At 35.5% G+C, this 19,750-nt stretch overlaps 2 protein-coding genes across 2 annotated transcripts; one reads left to right on the top strand and one right to left on the bottom strand.

Annotated features, from left to right (window-relative positions):
- The first annotated feature begins 236 nt into the window (after positions 1–236).
- LOC127135852 (ATP-dependent DNA helicase Q-like 3) lies at positions 237–7,522 on the top strand. The gene is made up of 16 exons (XM_051062483.1): positions 237–255; positions 358–445; positions 791–931; positions 1,016–1,050; positions 2,347–2,430; positions 2,759–2,847; positions 3,321–3,473; positions 4,086–4,186; positions 5,155–5,304; positions 5,380–5,469; positions 5,562–5,627; positions 5,708–5,838; positions 6,090–6,184; positions 6,276–6,403; positions 6,681–6,787; positions 6,908–7,522. Exons 2-16 carry the CDS (start codon positions 374–376, stop codon positions 7,347–7,349), a joined length of 1,884 nt encoding a protein of 627 aa, XP_050918440.1. The 5' UTR covers positions 237–255; positions 358–373; the 3' UTR covers positions 7,350–7,522.
- LOC127135856 (protein STRICTOSIDINE SYNTHASE-LIKE 4) lies at positions 7,459–11,019 on the bottom strand. The gene is made up of 6 exons (XM_051062487.1): positions 10,564–11,019; positions 10,270–10,482; positions 10,119–10,189; positions 8,234–8,470; positions 8,020–8,152; positions 7,459–7,904 (listed from the first exon to the last, which is right to left on the bottom strand). The coding sequence occupies exons 1-6, from the start codon at positions 10,744–10,746 to the stop codon at positions 7,626–7,628; spliced, it is 1,116 nt and encodes a 371-aa protein (XP_050918444.1). The 5' UTR covers positions 10,747–11,019; the 3' UTR covers positions 7,459–7,625.
- Positions 11,020–19,750: the final 8,731 nt, after the last annotated feature.

Below are 19,750 nucleotides of genomic sequence, written 5' to 3'. Positions count from 1 at the left end.
GGAAGAGATTGTTTTTGTCTTATGCCAACTGGAGGTGGAAAGTCAATGTGTTATCAAATCCCTGCATTGGCAAAAACAGGAATCGTGCTAGTAGTTTGTCCCTTAATAGGTTAGATATCTTTTTTCTTATTTCTAGAGCTTGTATCTTTGATTGAGATCAATGATGTTTGATTGATGATTCACTCGGGTTGCATGCGAGGATACTGGTTCTGATTTTTTATACTTTTGTTCTGCTGAGTGCTGGCAGCCTTAATGGTATGCATCTTTTTCACTTTATCAGTTTATTGTTTTTTTAGACATGTTGAATTTCTGAGTTCAGAGTTTGTTTTGGTTCTTATGGTTCTTTTTCCGTACAAGTTAGGAAAACCAAGTAATGGCGCTAAAGGAGAAAGGAATTGCTGCAGAGTTTCTTTCATCAACAAAAACGGCAGATGCAAAAAATAAGGTGGGTTATTAGAATACTTCTGACATCTGCATAGGAATTAGAAGTGTAGTTACTATAATCAGTGCATAATCTTAGTGTCACTACCCTTTGCTCAGGTCCTGGGGTTTAAAACGATAATGTATCTAGTATATTCATGCTTCTTGATGAAACTGCTAGAATTCCTGGGTGTTTTACCTGACCCTCATTATTGTGCTGCTGACCTAGAATTAAAAGTTTAGCCCTTGTTTTGTTTGGGAGTAGGGGAAGTATCCAGTTCAAATTGACTTATGTGAACATTTGTCCCATTTTTCACTTGTTCGGTGTTATTAATTTAGGAAACTGACTTTTTCTGTTTTATATTTTTAGATTCACGAGGACCTTGATTCTGGAAAACCATCTATAAGGCTGCTATATGTGACTCCAGAGTTGATAGCAACCCCAGGGTTTATGTCAAAGCTGAAAAAGATTTATTCTAGGGGGTTGCTAAGTCTCATTGCAATTGACGAGGTCTAGCTGGATAGACTATTCCATGATTTTGTTTCTGTTGGATTTTTATGACCATCCTTACTAACTCGCTTATGCACAAATCAGGCACATTGCATCTCTTCTTGGGGCCATGATTTCAGGTTTTTCATTCATTCTTCTACTAGCCATTTGAATTTTTCTTGATTCCTTAGGATCCAACAAATATGATATTAATAACAGATGATAGTTCACGGTGGAATGGAAATCCTAACATCCACTATGACAATATGCATAAGCAGTACATTGGTTGTGTTTGTGCAACCTTTAACAACTGGTCGAAAAGGTCCAGAACTAGGCCCATTACCGAACCAGGACTAACATCAATTAACACTAGATGAAAAACTACTACACTTGAACCACTTGATAACTTTTTGTAGAATATAAAATTAGTCAATCCGGTCTTCACATCACATGATAATATCTTTGTGATCATATATATCACATTTTCAATGATTTGGACTGTTATTTATTTTAATAGTGAATATTCAGTTATTTACCCTATATTTTAAAATGTACTGTACATTAAAGGAATATATGACGATAATATGTCAATTAGTTTTGATTTATGTGCACTTTTATGAATTTGATATACCTCACCAGAACTTTTAATCCAATAGTTGGATTGGTTAATTTTGTCCTACAAAAAGTTATTAAATGGTTAAGTGGTACAAGTGTAATATTGTTATGAGTGTAAAAGTTTGACATTTAGTGTCAATTGAACAAAAGGAAAAAGTCATAATGGAAGAAACAAATGGGACAAAACAGATAGGGAAATAGAGATAGACATAGGAATAGAGAAAATGGAATAATATGCAGAGATTGAGACTTAGAAAATAAGGAAAATCAGATAAGGAAAGGAGGAAGAGAATGTGACAGTTATTAGAGGTCCGTAGTTTGCCAAAAATGGGTCATTTGCAAGAGAAGGGCAATATGACTGAGATGGTAGAAGAGACATGGAGATGCTAAGTGAGAGTTTGAGGGCTTGTGGCAAGAGCATAGATATGAGAATGAGAATAAACAACAATGCAAGAGTGAGGACTGAGATGTGTGGTTTTCTATTAGGGATTGGTTGGTCAATAAATTGTGCTGGGTCATTATGAACTTGACATGTCATCCAGATTTAAAACAGATCACTGATGCCCATCTGTTTACTTTTTGTTATTTTTAGGTGATTCTGATATAATCTTGTTCACCAACTCATCTCAATCATTTATTATTAAATATTAGATTTAATAGTGAAAACATGCTCACTCACACATGCCACAGTTTTGCACTTGTTAGGCTCTGTCCTTGAAATAACTGGTTCAAAAGGTCAAGTTTTCATGTGATGACACAGTTTTACACGGAGTTCATTCTGATGACATGCTATTCCCTTTTCCTTTTGTATTTGAGGTCAGACCTAGCTACCGTAAGCTTTCAACTCTAAGAAGCCACCTACCAGATGTACCAATATTAGCTCTGACTGCTACTGCTGTTCCCAAGTGAGTTTTCTCGGTTTACTTTCTTTTAAAGAATTCGCTTTATCTTTTGAGTATGAACAATTTTCATATGCAATCCCATGTCTATGTATTTCTATCTATTCGTCTGAAAAATAATAGTTCAATTGTTGTGGATTTCTGAAATTTCTATTCTCTTATTAGTGGTATGGATGTAGTTATGTCTGTTATGTGTGTGTATAGAATTTTATGATAATATTGGTTTAACATATTCATTTACAAAGAGTATGCTCTGTTTATCACTATAATCATTGCACATTCTGAGTAGTATCTTTGAAGCAGGCATGCTCTTTTATATTCTTCCTTTCTTCAGGGTTCAGAAGGATGTAGTGGACTCCTTACAGATGCAAAATGCATTAATGTTAAAGACTTCTTTTAATCGTCCTAATATATATTATGAAGGTCAGTCCTGCTTGCAGCTTCATTCAAAGCTATAAATAAATTCAGATTTCATTTTCAGCCTGCTTGTTGGTTATAATTTCCATCTCAGTAATGGAAAACCATCACTTTCCTCTCAAATGTTATGTGGTGTGTACACAAATAATAAACCAGTTCAGTCATTATATAAATACTTCATGATTACTTACATTTGGTGATGAAGATGCTATGAAAGAGAAGATAGAAGAAAACAAAAACCTTACAAGCTAAATTCTATTTTTGAAAAACAAAGATTTTCATTAAAATAGATAAGATGCAAATATAAACATCTTTGAAGAAATCCTTCCAATTCCATTCCAGTAAATTTAGGGCTTGTTTGAGTATTCCACTACTGAGTTTTATTGGTGAAGTGATTTATATGTTAATTTTGCATGAGATACAGGCATGCCATTATATATAAATTCAAACAGATCTAACTTGATGTTTTCATGATACAGTTAGATATAAAGATCTACTGGAAGATGCTTATGCTGATTTATCTGATACACTCAAATCTATGGGAGATGTCTGTGTCATAATTTACTGTCTTGAACGTTCCATGTGTGATGACTTGTCAGCTCATCTATCTCAAAGCGGCATTTCTTGTGCTGGTGATATGTTACTGCAACTATCTGGACCTAGAATATATGTAAATCTGTTGCATTATAATTTACTAATACTATAAACATAATATAATAAAAGTGTACCTTATAATAGTTATGTACAGGTTTTATATTTTGAAAACATTGGTGATTTCCTTATTTCATCACTATCAAGTTCTCTATCTAAGTAACCAAACAATCATAAAAACCGTAGGATAGTATATTACAAAATGAGAGAAAATAAGAATGAGATAGAGACACGTAAGATACGAGTGAAAAGAACAAAATGAAATAAAAATAAATAAATTTATGTCCAATGAATGCTTAATAAAGAAGTAAGGACTTAACTTTTTAAAGTAGGGAAAAGATTGTAAGTCATACTTTTCTAAACCACAAAAAATGTAATGTGTACAATGAATATGTAAATAATGTGGGATAAGAAATTGAGGGGCATTAAAAATAATATTGTCAAATATTGCGAGCAACTAATACACATTATAAGTGTAATACTAAGCCAAACTAAACTAAAATCATTGTGGCTGAAGCTTCCCCACAAGCCTATAAGTTGATCCATCCCTTGATTTAATATTCACAATATTCATAATATTCTGGTCTTTCCAGCTTATCATGCAGGACTGAATAATAAAATGCGAACTTCCGTGCTAGATGATTGGATTTCTTCAAAAACAAAAGTTGTTGTTGCCACTGTTGCTTTTGGGTATGTTTTCCCTTTTAATTTTTGTATATTTCTCCAATTTATGTTGGCACTCCTTGTTGTGGATATTTACTGTATACTGTACTTGAAAATGCTTTAACCTTGGCATGAGTGATGCAGAACACTTGCCAAGTGACCTTCTAATATTATAGAATACAATACAATGTTTTCCCTGGTGCTGTTGAAGTCATTTTTGTACTAGCACTTTCATTTCAACTGGAATCAGAACTAAGAGAGGATGTGACCAACATCACCAATGCACTTAGATCTTTTTCTATTTGATAGAATCAATGGAAATGTCAATAGTGTAACCTTCCCTCATAAGTGAATACTCTGTGAACAACACTGTTAACAGTTGTAATTATCTATATTTTGTCCCATTGAAGTAGAATTCTTTGAGTGTAGCCTGCAGTAGTCACTTACATGAAGACATTTGGTCCACCACCCTTGCACTTACACTTGAATCCCTTATGTTTTTTGCCCAATAGTGTCCAGCTTTTTTACTTTACATTCTTGCCATTTAAGAGGAACGCCTTTCACGAGAGTGGTTGACCAATTCAAAAGGGTTTTTGTGTATATTTAAGAGTGTATGGTGTCCTTGTTTTTATTTAATGGAGTATTACAGTGAATATAATCTATCAATAAATATGAATCCAAGCAAGATTAATAAAAAAGAGAGTTCCAAATAAGCACAAATGTATCAAAGATATAAGTATATGCACAACATCTTATAATTTTATTATGATGTCTTTAACTTACGAATTATTTGTGATTGTGATGCATTTCTTTCTTTTCTTTCTGTACTCTGCATGGAGCGTTTCTATTGCATACCATTACCTAGCCTTTGGTGTTTGTTCAGGATGGTAAGTGGCTGTTTATTGTAAGTTTGATTCAAACTTCTATAAGAAGTTTTAATGTTATAATCTTTTTATACTTATGTTATTTGCTATTAATAGATTAAGATCACATTACTAGGGCATTGATAGAAAGGATGTGAGAATTGTGTGCCACTTCAATATTCCGAAGTCCATGGAATCATTCTATCAAGAGTCAGGCAGAGCTGGTCGTGATCAGTTGCCCTCTACAAGTCTCTTGTACTACGGAGTAGATGATCGCAAAAGAATGGTTGACTAACTTAACTTGATGTTTTGATCTTGTTTTCTTATAGGACTTGTTTTCTCTTACTATGATCTATTTCAGGAATTTATATTAAGAAACTCAGGTAGCAAGAAGTCACAATCATCAAATTCACAAGAATCAACCAGAATGTCCCTGACTGCTTTCAATCAGGTAACATATAAATCCTTGCATGCTTCTTTTGACATGGTATCTATGAATGCCATTATGCATTAAGTAATGGAATATTTATGTAAAATATGTAGATGCTTGAATATTGTGAAGGATCTGGATGTCGTAGGAAAAAGATTCTCGAGAGTTTTGGAGAGCAGGTAATGAAATATACAGCTCTAGGTATTATGTGGTGTGATTCATATTGACACAAGTGGATATTTTACTTTGTTCCAAACAGGTAACAGCATCACTATGTGGAAAAACATGCGACTCCTGTAGACACCCAAACTTAGTTGCCAGAAATTTGGAGGATCTCACGGCTGCTTGTTCTCTACGCCAGAAAGGAGGTTCTCGAGTTTTCATCACCAGGTAAAAGACCCTCATGCATTAGAAGTTTAACTTAAAGTTGATAAACCGGAAAACTTATTGGGAGTACATGATCTAAGGTTGTGTATATATATTACTTCCACACTGTCTTAGGAAATTAGAAAACAATTTCCGCCAAGAAGATTGTGTGCTGAACTGTTAATTAGCTTGGTGGTGATTTCCTCATGCTACATTAATTAATCCAGTTAAATAATGCCTAGTTTTCTTGTTTATCTACCACTTTAATTTTTCAGTTCCACTGATGCAATTGTTGGAGAACAGTTATCTGAATTCTGGAATCGAGACGAGGAAGCAAGTGGATCAGAGGAAGATATTTCTGACTTAGATGGTAGTACAGATTTTATTTCAATTGCATTTGTTTTACTGTTGGGGTGATGGAGTGGTTAGTAGATTGAATGTGGATGAATTTTCGTTGGCAGAGGGTAATGAGGTTGTCAACAATCTAGCCCGGTCAAAGGTTCAATCTAGACTGGGAATAAATGAAAAGCTTGATTTGCTACAGAGGGCAGAAGAAAAGTACTATCGAAATGAGAACACCAATAAACAGGTTCGTTTTTATGCATTATACCCATCCTGTTGAAAAAAGCATGTGCTCCATTTTGCTCTACGCCTCATTATATTTCCCATGGTTATATCTTTTGGCTGACACCAAACAGAACTTGTTATGATTTGCAATCTATAATTGGAAATGTATAATAATTTATTTTCAAGTTTCGTCTTATTTATATTCCTAGCAAAGTACTGTTAAGATCAATGCGGCAGAAATTGTTACACTGCCCCTATCTTCCCTTCTTCATACTCAATTTATTTAACATGATTTACAGAGCAATAAAGTGGACAAGAATGCTATTTCTGATGCATTACGAGGGTCAAGCAGGCAGAGATTACAAAATGCTTTAAAACAGGCTCAGGAACGGCTTGGCGACTCTAAGTATGTACAACTTCCTTTTGCTAGTTTGAGTTCTTTCATATCACACCTCAGTCTGCGCACAAAGGGAAAACCAGCCATCTGAAATTTCTCAATATTTCTTAATTTAAAACATTTATTCAGGATTGAAATGGAAGCTTCGGCATCTCTTCTCGAAGATGAATGCTACAAGAAATATGGCAAGACCGGCAAATCATTCTATTATTCCCAAGTGGCAAGTACTATCAGGTGGTTGACAACTACAAATTCCGACAATCTAATGAACCGACTTCGTGCAGTTGATGTTTCCTCATCATTGAATGTCATCTCTGAAGTTGAACATTCCCTCACACCACCACCCGCTTCAGCTCCTTGTGCAAAAGAAGAAACTAGCAATGAGGTCTCAGGCAATGCTGCGACAGAAATAATCCCATCTGATGTGCCAATAGAAAATTCTTTTAATACAAACTTACCGCCGATACCATCCTTCTCTGAATTCGTAAACAGTAGGAAAGCGAAAAGGGACCAATCAGGTGACACAAAAAAACACTCATCAAGAGTAGAAAAGAAGACGAGGATACAATAGATTAACTCTTGCATGTACTAGTATTGTTTGAGTTTTAGTTACAATATGCATGAAGTGCCAACTTTGGGTGATTTCAGAAATACTCTAGTTTCATCTTTCACACAAGTCATGAGGCATCTGATTGATTTCCTGTCTTATTTTTCTGATACTAATTTTACATTTATTATTCTTCAGATCATTGACACAGAAACTTAAATTACATGGATAGTATTCTATTAGATGTGCTTGGTCTAAACCATATATATAAATCACATAAGATCTGAATTCTGAACAACACTAGTTTGGACTTGACAGTGGAAATTTCCCAACAAAGTCAGTATTAAGACTACCTAGGTAAAGATGGTCCTCAAACTCCACAGCCGAAGTTAAAAAACTAATCACCTTTCCTTCATTATCACCAAAGTTTCTGATAATATTGCCTTCAGCTCCAACATTTACCACCATTGCTGACTTCACTGCTCCATTGATCAGATTAAATAGCCATGGGAATGAAGCTACCAAGTGCTTGGACACCTTAGAGGTGTGCACAAACCTCAGTCTTTCATAACTAAATTGCTGCATCAATATTGAAGAAAAACAATTCACCATCATGCCTTATTTAGTAATTTATTCAAATTGATTCTTAGATTAAATTTATTTTTCTGGTATTATAGAGTAAATTTAGTATTACTTGAATCAAAGCGATCCAAAAAGAGCCATCAGGAGCAAGATTGATATTGTCCGGTCCACCAGGGAGGTTTTCAATGAAGATATCTGTCTTGCCTTTGTTAATTCCTTTTAGCCAATGCCTCACACACCTAAGCCTGGTTAAAAAAAAACAACAAAATCAACCGTTTATATTTCTAGACAACATAAACATCTCCAATGACAAGAAATGTACTTACTTCCAAGTTTCGCAAACCACAACATAATCTTCTTCTTTAGACAGTGCAACACCATTTGCAAATGCCAAGTCATCAAGAACAATAACTGTCTCATTTGACATAGGATTGTACTTTAAAAGTTTTCCATGAGGTCTTGCCTCAAGCACATCAAGATGCCAATTGTGCAAACCAAATTTGGTACTGGCAACACTGAAATATATATTTCCATCTGATGCCTCTATTACATCATCTGCAAACCTAATTAAGATAAAAAAAAACATAAAGATAGCTCAAAAAAAATCTCACTGGATGTTAAAGTCAATGACGTGTAAAAACCTCTATTCTAAGTGTGTGGACAAGATCGTTTAAGTGCTACTAAAAGAAAACAAAAATTGAAGTAATAGTGTTGTACTGTAGTTGTATTGTAGACATCCAAAAATAGGAGCAATCTTGGATTTTTCATTGCTACAGGTCCTACCAAAGGAAAGATTCTTTCATAGCCTGTACTACGTCTACGTGGTTAATGTTATCTCACTGTTACATATATATATCATCATCACGTGGAGGATGTTCTAATTGTCTCAATATTTTAATGAATGAAAGAATCTTCTTATCTATCTATCTATATTAGTGGGAATTTGGATCAATATTTCGAAAACCTGATTCGTTAAAGACATTCAAAATTTATTGATTGAACTGATCCAAATAAAATTGGTTCAAGTTAGATCTCATACTTCTAGAACCACCATCAAGATATCAGAACCACCAATCGAACAATAAAACTATAAATAGATACCTATCTCTGAATTATATCTCCTATACATTTTTTACCTTTTCTCAAACACTATTAAAAATGATATCATTACCGACTTTTCAAATAATTGAGATTACAACATACCATATCATAACAGAATCATCCATGGACTTAGCCTTACCACCTAAAGAACAAAAAGACTAAGAAAGAAGCCTATAATCATTAGGAAGAACGACCCGCCAATCCAACCAATCGAAGATCCTATGCCACACATACACGACTAACTCACAAGTAACAAAAAGATGAAAAACTGATTCGACCGAATCCCTATAGAAAGGACAAGAGATCCTATAAGAATTAATATCCACCCCTTTTAGACAAATTCTCTTTAGAAGAGAATCTATTCGAAAAAGTTGGTCAGGAGAAAACCAACACTTTAGAGAGAGTTTAACTAACCAAATAAGGGGAATAGTCAAGTTCTCATCCGCAAGAGATGGCGAGGAACCATCCAAAATCAGACGCAATAGAGAAAAACCTATCTCTAAATCCATTTATCTCTTAATAACAACTCTTAGTAGAGAGAAGTAGAGAGAGAAGATTTTTAAACACAAGTAACCTTCTAAGAAAAAGAGGTGTCCTCCACATAAAATCCCAAGCCAATTCCTAATTACACACCAGACCAATATCTCCTACAAGCCCATCTGGTTGAATGGAGTTAGAGAACAAACCAGAAAATTTAAACCGGAAGAGAATGAGTTCTAATCAAGGGTCATTCCAAAACGAAGTTTGGAGGTCCGGTCATATCCAACTACAAGAATATCATTACCACATATCTGAAATACATATAAGCAACCTCCATCTCTATTTATAAAAAAAAAATGTTAAATTAACTAACCAAAATATCTAAAAAAAAATCTTTAGATATGACTTGGATAGAGGAGAATCAAGACTTTAGTTTCAATTAATACTTCTCTCTTTTTGTTATATTGGTAAAAAATATTGTGATAATTGATTTGTTTTTTAAGGTTTCATATAATATTAATTATTGTTTTTTAATTTATTTTAAAATATTTATTACATGAGAAAAATAGATTAAATAAAAAAATAAATATGAGAAAAAACAAACAAACAAGATCATAAAGTAAAACTCACAGTAATTGAGAACCATTAACTTGTGAAAGGATAACACTGAAACCATCTTCTTCTGTAACCTTGAGCAAACCCTGCAAACAAATAATCATGTATTATTTAATCATGCATGCACCATTAATACATACATACATGAATTATATACAGTTATTACCAAGGTAGCATCACAGACAATGAGACCACCATCTTTAGCAGTAGTGATTCCAAGCAGAGAAGAACTATCTATATGCTTCCAGTTCTCCCAGTTTCCATTCCTAACCAATCTCTTAATCCAACCATCTCGTGTAGCTGTGTACAAGATACCGTCTTTATCCACACAAACATCTTCTGGTTGCTTCAAAAATCCTTCTCCAAGTTTAATCAAATTCTGTTCAAGAGATTACGGTTAATATATCAGAAAACGATAACCAGCTCATGTAATTAGTGTTAATTCATATTATGTTTTCACCTGTAATTGGTTGTTTTTGGATGAAGATGCAGAAGATGTTGGTTCAAACAAAAGTGGATCTATGGGGGAGAAGTAGAAGACTTGAACTGTGAGAGCAACGAAAGCTGCTAGAACCAAGCTTGATGTCAGTGTTACACATTGGTTTCTAGTGGTGAGAGGAAGATTATTCATATTGGAAGCCATGCTCTGCTATTTTTTCATATTATCTTTTTGTGGATTTATTTTTTATACACTCGTATAGGTAATAAGGAATTAATTAATATGCACCGTCAGTGTAAAAAGTTTTACTCTATCGATTCATCACCATCACCCGTTTGCATTATTTTATAGATTTTTAAAATAAAAGTCAAATTTGTTTCAATATCCAACGGTCATGATTAACTGACGGTGTAAAATTCTTTTAGACTGTGTACGGTGTACTTCAATTAAATTCATGTAATAATGGTAAGCTTTGTCTCTTTCATATATTTTGTGGTCATCTTTATTCACACAGTTAGATAATGATTTAATATATACTGTTATTGATTTAATAATATAAAGAAAATAAAGAAAAATACTTGCATAGAAACCAAAAGTCAGACAAAATGTTCCACACAATCTACCCTTACCACCTATGGCTAACCAAAAGCCATACAAAATTTTGATGTTTGCCATAATGTCATCAACTGCATTAACTATGATATTGAACATTATATTATTCCTCATGATCCAAAAACACCAGACTGATGCAAGCCATTTGTAATTCCAGAAGAAATTGTTATCACCTGTTCCAATATGTGTTTATCAATTCATTGAAACCAAATGTTTGGATGTATTTCCACCAAACTGAAGCAACTCTTGATCTGCTAGATTCCTCTCCCCTCAAGACCTGCTCTTTTAAGTTTCCATATCTTACGGTAATATCCCAACAAAGTGCTTTGTCTTCTTAAACTATCATCCATTTCCACTTGTACAACAATACTCTGTTGAATATAGCTATGTTTGTGACCTCTAAACCACCTTCATCTTTTTGTTTACATATGTTGCTCCATTTGACCCAATTTATGCCCCCTTCTGTCTTCTTTTCCTTGCCATACAAATCTGCTTAAACTCTTGATAATTTCTTAAGTAATCTTCTTCGGCGCATTGTAAAAAGACATGAAATAAAACTCGAATGCTCGAAAGAACAAAGTTGAATAGTATCACCCTTCCTCCAATGAAAAGAAATCTTCCTCTCCAATTTGACAACCTTTTCCTCACAATTTTTAGGGACTTCAAGTTACACATCTTCTAGGTTAGATCCTATTGGAATTCCCAAAAGCTTGAAGGGAACTATGTCTACACAGCAAGCTAGGAAATGAGAAGCAACTTGTGAGTGTAACTTTTTGTTAGATGTATTATTTATGATGTCAAAACTAGAACACTTTAGCGTTTATGTATATTGGACGGTATCCTCTGAATCTCAATGTGCATCTTAACATTAGGAAACATAAAAATATTTTGAAATAAATCGAAAAATGTTTCATGCATCAAAAACAAGTTTTTATGGGTAAAATAATCTATGTGTTGACACATACATGCTTTAGGTCGACACATACAATAAAGATTTTCCTATGTGTCGATACATCTGATTTTCAGGTCGACTTATGTACCCCATTTTTAAAGCCTGTAACTTCTGTTTGATGTGCTGACTGCATGTGTCATATCATGACCTATATAGGTCGACACATGCATCGAACAGGTCGACACATGACTTACATAGGTCGACACTTGCAACGTTTTTTTTCTCCAAGAATTCATGATTTTTTCAAATATTTTGCATTCCTTTTGCCTTTAAACATGCATGCATATAAATACTTCACACATGCATCATTTCTAGTAAGGTTCTAGAGTAAACCTACACAAAACTGGGATTTCAAAGAGTTCTCATCATCTTCAACCTACATTCTATACATACATACAAACAAACTACACATGATTATTCTTTGTTTTGGTGCCATCTAAAATTAGGGTTGATAACGTCCAATTTAGGTTGTTGAATTGTAAATTGGATTGAGATCTTTGAGGGTTTCAAATAATAAAATCAAGGTCGGGTTTTCCTTCAAGACCATTTTGAGACTTGAAGGTTTTGGACAAGATTATGCAATTTGGATCAGATCGAGTGGATGCTTTGAAAAACAGAAGGTTATTGCAAAGGAGTAGCGTTGGATGGTGGATCATATTGGTAAATCTTGGGTTACAACAATTTACAATTTGGACCCGATCGAGTGAAGGCTTTGAAAAACGAAAGGTTCTTGGAAATGAGTAGCGTGAGACGGTGAATCAAATTGACATTATTGGGTTACTTGATCAAGCTCAGATGAAGGGAAGAGAAAGTGTCAAAATCAACATCAAACTTAGGGTTTGTAGGATTGAATTGCTACATTTCTCTTATATACATACTTTTGCAAAGTAAGGTTAATTTCATTATCTCAATTCAAATTCGAATTGAGGGAAAACGTAACCATAGTAAGGTCGATTGGGGAATTGCATAAACAAATCCTTGTATACTTCCTCTCTCTCCATCTCTTTTATTTTTCAATTGCAAATTGTTGAATTCATCGATTGTGCGATCATTACGTTTGGCCAAATTTTTTGATAACCTTTTGAAAGAGGTTTTGTTGAGTTGATCAGAATCCTTTAGTTTGTGATTGGATTTAAAGATCAACAAAACCATGCAAATTTCCAAACAAAATCGTTGCACACAAGGTGTTCGATAATTTGTCTCAATAATATTTTTGTGTGATTTATCATTAGGAATACTCTCTACTTTTAGCATTGCATTTAATTGATTGTGATTGATAGTTTGCTGATCTAATTTGTGTTCATTATCATACCTTGATTGCAATTACGCATATCCAAGCTTTTTGATAACGGTTCGGTTAGACGATTCATTTCGGGTTACTTCCGTTCGCAATAAAATTTTCAAAACAGTTTTTTGTTAAACTTTTTAACTTGTGATCTATTCACCCGTCTAGATCGAAGCATATCGTCTAACAAGTGGTATCACGAGCTCCGATTTATTCCATTCTTGATATTTGTTTATTAGAAAATGACTACCGAACCTAAATGGGCGTACAATAGAGCACCAATTTTTACAGGTGAAATTATGGCTACAGGAAAGCTTGTACGCGTATCCATATCAACTCGGTTGATAAGGGTGCATGGGACGTCATCATCAATGATGCTAATCAAATTATAATGACCAATGATGAAGGCGTCGTCGTACCAAAATCAGAAGATCAATGGAAGGATAATGATAAGAAATTGTGATCATGTGATTGGAAGCTACAAAATATTCTCATATCCGTACTCAGCGTTGATGAATATTATTGTGTGTTCCATTGTGAAACCTCCAAAGCTATGTGGTATGCATTATAAGTTGCCCATGAGAGAACTAATGAAGTCAAACAAGTTAGGATCAATACCTTGAATCAAGAGTTTTCACTATTTTGCATGAAGCATGGTGAAACCCTTGTCGACATGCAAAAGAGGTTGACACATGCTCTAGGTAAGCCTATTTCCAATTATATTGCTACTAATAAAGTTTTGAGGTGTCTAGAAGATTACCAAAACTAAAAGATGTAAAAAGTGGCAAGTAACATATTATTCATGTAGTATGGATCAAGTGCTGCAGTCATATGCCTTTTGGATATCCTTGATTTTTGCCGGGACCGCTCTTATCGAGTCTTAGTCCACCGGGATGATATACCCATTTTTTCCTAAGCCGCCCTTTTGGGTTTTCGACTTATCGGGTTTTATTCTCTCTGTAAGTCCCTAATTTTTGCATGGTTGCTCTTTCGAGTTTTCAATCCATCAAGATGCCCTAATGTACGCCCGAGTCGCCCTTTTGGGGTTTCCGACTTAGTGTCCTTTTTATACTCTTTTTCTAGGCATAGTATTTCTTGATTGCGTCGGAGTTCATTGGTCGTGGTAACTCCGGTCCGTCCATGGTTGTAAGGATTAAGGCTCTGCCAAAGAAGACCTTCTTCACAACGTATGGCCTTTCGTAGTTAGAGGTCCATTTTCCGCAAGGATCTTTATGGACGGGTAATATATTTCTTAGCACTAAGTCGCCTTCTTCGAACAGATGAGGCTAAACCTTTTTGTCGAATGCTTTCTTGAGCCTTCACTGATATAATGTCCTGTGACATACTACCGCCATACGCTTATGATCTATGAGGTTTAATTGGTCGAATCTTGTTTGTATCCATTCTGCCTCTTCCAGTTTAGTCTTCATCAGGACTCTCAACGAGGGGATCTTAACTTCAATAGGGAGTACTCCCTCAGTGCCATATACTAGAGAGAAATGGGTTGCTCCTGTCGAAGTACGAACTGAAGTTCTATAGCCATGTAATGCGAAAGGGAGAATCTCGTGCCAATCTTTGTAGGTTTTCACCATCTTTTGGATAATCTTTTTGGTATTCTTGTTGGCCGCTTCTACTGCGCCTTTCATCTTTAGTCGGTAAGGTGACGAGTTATGATGTTCAGTTTTAAAACTCCCGCACAAATCGTCCATCACTTCGTTATTCAGATTCAGCCTGTTATCAGTGATACTCTTATTGGGAATGTCGTAGCGACAAATGATCTCTTTTTCATCCTCTGCAGTTCCCAGATTTATCACATCTACTGGTTCCTAGTGAGGTTGAATTACTTTGTTCTCTTGTCTCAACAATCTAGCTAACTCTTTAGGAAGCTACCAATTGTCCTCCTCGCCTTCTTCGACTTGGTTAATTGGGAATTCGAAGTTGTAAAGAATTGTATAAGTGTTGTTTTTAATAGGTTCATTTATTAATCTTTATGAGAAGGATTTATTTTTATTATCTTTTGAATGAAGTGCTAGGAATGAGAGTGTATGAAAGAACAATGCCATCTTTGAAAAAAAAATTAAAATGAAGGGAAATAGATCCCAATTGAAAATAAAAAATGCAATTTATTGATAAATAAGTCATTGAAACAAAAAAGGGTCTTACAAGCTTATCCATTTGCCTTGGGCAGAGCAAATGACTTATTATAATTTTTAGAAAACACTAAATTACTTTGAACTAGAAATCATATCAAGAATCTTGACGGACTTCTAATTATTGAGAGTAACATATGGCAAGTACTGACACACCAAGTTGAGCGTCTCTTCATTTTCTTCTTCAACTACAACCACATGATCTTCACTTCTATATCCAACACCGTGGAAAGTTTCTTGGAGCGTGGGGAGATTTTTTTGACTGGTCTTCAAAACCTCTTTATTGACTGGTTTGCAACCCAGTCTGAACTGATCCTTCTTCTCAGTTATCTCTGATCTTAATCAGATTTGGAACTCTCCCCCATGAAGAAACTGACTTCTCATTCTTTGGAGCGCCTTATTTTCGACTGACCGCCACAATTTCCAAGGCCTGGAAAGGTATTTCCAGAGTTTCCCTATCTACTTCAATATATTTGAATGAAGAGAGGTGGCTGATAAACATGTTTTCCTCGTATTCCATAATTATCAGTTTATCACCCACTATGAATTTCAACAGCTGGTGAAGTATGGAAGTGACAATCCCTACAACATGGATCCAAGGTCGTCCTGGAAGACAACTGTATGATGGGTTAATGTTCATCACTTGGAAGATAGTCATAAATGTATGTGGCCCAACCATTATTGGTAGATCTACTTCCCCAATTAACATTCTCTTCGAACCGCCGAAAGCTTTAACGACCAACATGTTAGTCTTCATTAAAGTTCTCACAACGTTCAGTTTCATGAGAGTGTTTTGGGGCATGATGTTCAAAGATGAGCTAGAGTCCACTAATACCCTTGATAGGATACCATCCTGACACTTGACTGATATATGTAGGGCTTTATTATGGGCCTTCCCCACTGGAGGTAATTCGTCACTACTAAACCCCAAGCAACTGATGGCAATAATGTTAGCTACTACTCCATCAAATTGATCCACTGTTATATCCTTGGTGACATGTGCCTCATTCAGGATTTTTAATAGAGCTCCCCTAGAGCCTCATAACTTAGTAATAGAGACAACATAGAGATCTTAGAAGGTGTTTGGTTCAACTGATCCACCACTCTATAATCACTCTTTTTGATAAGTCTTAAGAATTCCTCGACCTCCTCTTGAGGTACAGTCTTCTTGGGGGTCCCTCCTTTGAACTTTCAGCCTCTTTTCCCTTTGAACTCTCGGGGATATTCTTCTTTGGTGGTTTTTCGGGGGCAAACACTCTTCCACTATGAGTCATACCTCTAATACTTGCTATATTAGTAATTATTGGTTCTAGTACTAATGGCTTCTCTCCCACATATGTCATGGTATTATAGTTCCATGGTATTGATTTAGTACTTTCAAACGAGAATGTTACAGGAACATGGAAGACAATATGGTCTATTGGCGTCATCGACACTTGACTTGGTCTCTGAACTAGAATCTGAAAGGGTATAGGAACATGTATATGAAATTGAGTTTGAGCCTTTCTTCTTTGGTAAGGGGTCTCAATGGGCGAGTGTCCCTGAGATTTTATGGCTGAAATATCCTCCACGCGGGTTAAGTAGATAAACTTTTCAATCAGTGTGTAGCTTCTCAAATATCTCATACCCAATCAGTTTCTCGCGTATCCTGTTCATAGGAGTTTTCACTTGATCTACCTCCTTGATTAGGGTGTTGTCTTCTGATCCTTTGATAACGTTGATAGTTGGGCTATTATGCCCCGACGTTGGATTATTCTTTATGTATGGATTCTCTGCAGTGAAAGAAATAATATTAGGATTGAGTAAGTCTTGCACCTTGTATTGAGAGCCAGTCATTTCTCGATAGTATTCCCCAATAAACCAACATGGAAGTCACATCTAGCATTAGCCTCATAGCCACGAGGAGGAGGTGTTGGTGGATGCGTGGGAGGTTTAGGCTCCACCAAACCTCTTTGAATTAAATAAGGAAAGATCTAAGTATATGTCATAGGTATAGGGTTGGAGTCCTTCCTAGGCCTTTGTTGATCCTTTCAGGGATACCCATTCCACTGTTGTTGATTCTGTGGAGGCAGCATTCCAGGTTGCTGAGATTGAGGCGTAGAGTATTCCTGTTATGGATATTGACTAGGGTCTACTGCCACCACATAAGGTTAGTATGATATCTGGGAATATTCACAGATTTCTATAACATTAGTTTCATTCTTATTTGAGTTATTGTTATTGGAGAACCTCCTGGCATTATGTTCACTAGTTGGTGGTTTACGAATCTTGCCACTCTTCAAACCATTTTCAATTCTTTCTCTAATTATCACCAGGTCAGCAAATCCTAATGATATTGTCCCTATCATTTTCTTGTAATATGGACCCTGCGGAGTGCCCGTGAACATCTCGACTAGTTCACTTTCTAAGAGCGGAGGTTGCACACGAGAAGCTAGTTCTCTCCATCTCTGAGCATATTCTTTGAAAGATTCACTACTTTTTTGAGAGAGATGTTGTAGTTGCATACGGTTAGGAGTGATGTCTAGATTATACTTATACTTCCTTAGGAAGGTATTAGCAAGGTCTTCCCAAGTTTTTACATGAGTTCTTTCTAACTCCATATATCAATCTAAGGATGTCACTTAAACTATCTTGAAAACAGTGCATCATCAGCTTCTCGTTTGCTGCATAAGAATCCATCTCTCAGATAAACATCCGTAGATGATTCCTAGGGAAACAGACGCCTTTATACTTCTCGAATTTTGGAGTCTTAAACTTCGGAGGTATAACTACATCAAATACTAGACACATTTCCGCCACATCAACTCCAAAGATATTGAAGCCTTCTATATCCCCCAGTCTTTCTTCCAATATCTTGCACTTGTTATTGACCCTTGGTTCCCAAATAGCAGTAAATTGGTGGGCAACTGATTTACTCTCTTGAACCATATACCTCAGGTCTTCATATTCATATTTCTGGCTTAAGTCTATGTAATTGTTATGTAGAACTGGTGTCGGTATAGGACGAGGTGCCCCATTCTGGACCAAAATGGGATCAGATCCTTCAGGAGGAGGGACATTCATTTTCAGTTGGGTGGTATCAGCTTCAGTACCTTGGATATCGGAGATGAACTCGTATAAGGGGTTACTGTCCACAGGTGGAGGGACATAAGTGGAAGCATTCTTTCTATTGTTAGCCTCACTATCTCTTGAAATCATATTAGTAATGGCACGCGTGAGCTGGTATATCTTATCCTTCACACCCTCGACGTTCCCTTTCACTAAGTCTATGTCTTCTCTAATAAAGACCTGATTCTGCTCGAGTTGTTCTATAGTCTTCTTGTGGGGAGCTCAAGTTTGATATGGTGGTCGTAGAGTCAGGTTGTCTTGTTCAATGATTCTGAGAAAAGGGGAGAAAATTATTTTCTTTTCTTTTATGCATGTTGATGTATATATGGATGCATGAGTATGTATGCAAAAATATTTATTTAGAGGAATCTCAATCTTTTATTTATTGCGAGCAATACTAGCAATTCAAATAGTTATTTATTTTGTAACTTGAGAAAAAATAACATAAACAAAACTTGTCCATAACAGCGGAAAGGGAAACACACAAGTTAAGAAAATTGCAAGAAAACCATCTGACAACGTTTTTTAATCCTGGCCCTAAACTCATCCACATGTATCTGCACAGTTTAATAAAGTCAAAATTTTCTTCTTTAGGTTTGAACGCGTCCATAATGTCTTATGTTGCCCTCAAGCTTCTAGGTATCTCCTCAATCAAGTCATTTGATAGTAGGACTAACTTTAGATATTCTTACCTATGATGGTCTGGTTTTATTTTGAGCTCCAACATGATGCTCTCGTCTTTTTCAATAGTATCAACCATTGTTTGATTGTGTTCTTCCTTATAAGTGCCGCACTCCCTCATTTCTTCATTAGCTTTATCAATGAGGTTCATCTTCCTCTTAAGTTCCACTATCTCTTCATATGCACTTCTCCATTCATATGGACGCATTGAGAGTAGTCCTTCGATTGTAGTTCTTTGTTGTTGCTCATTCATGGCTTGACTTCTAATTTCTCAGAGATCATTGACGAGACTTTGGACTTCAACTTATAAACCTTGGATGCGGGCTTCATATTCTTCTGTCATTTCCCTTAGTGCTTTGGTAGAATTCAACCAGATATCTTTCCATTCATTACTTTGGCGCCAAGCTTTATCCAACTCAT

The sequence above is a fragment of the Lathyrus oleraceus genome, chromosome 1, assembly GCF_024323335.1.
Source record: "Lathyrus oleraceus cultivar Zhongwan6 chromosome 1, CAAS_Psat_ZW6_1.0, whole genome shotgun sequence".
Taxonomy (NCBI): domain Eukaryota; kingdom Viridiplantae; phylum Streptophyta; class Magnoliopsida; order Fabales; family Fabaceae; genus Lathyrus; species Lathyrus oleraceus.
This window is presented reverse-complemented; position numbering and strand designations above follow the sequence as displayed.

Bases quoted from the DNA above. Each gene is read 5' to 3' on its own strand.
- LOC127135852 (XM_051062483.1), top strand. From the start codon at position 374: ATGGCGCTAAAGGAGAAAGGAATTGCTGCAGAGTTTCTTTCATCAACA. The intron at 2,431-2,758 runs GTGAGTTTTCTC...TCCTTTCTTCAG, and splicing joins ACTGCTACTGCTGTTCCCAA to GGTTCAGAAGGATGTAGTGG. The intron at 5,628-5,707 runs GTAATGAAATAT...TGTTCCAAACAG, and splicing joins TCGAGAGTTTTGGAGAGCAG to GTAACAGCATCACTATGTGG.
- LOC127135856 (XM_051062487.1), bottom strand. From the start codon at position 10,746: ATGGCTTCCAATATGAATAATCTTCCTCTCACCACTAGAAACCAATGT. The intron at 10,483-10,563 runs GTGAAAACATAA...TCTCTTGAACAG, and splicing joins CCAAAAACAACCAATTACAG to AATTTGATTAAACTTGGAGA. The intron at 10,190-10,269 runs GTAATAACTGTA...ATTTGTTTGCAG, and splicing joins TTGTCTGTGATGCTACCTTG to GGTTTGCTCAAGGTTACAGA.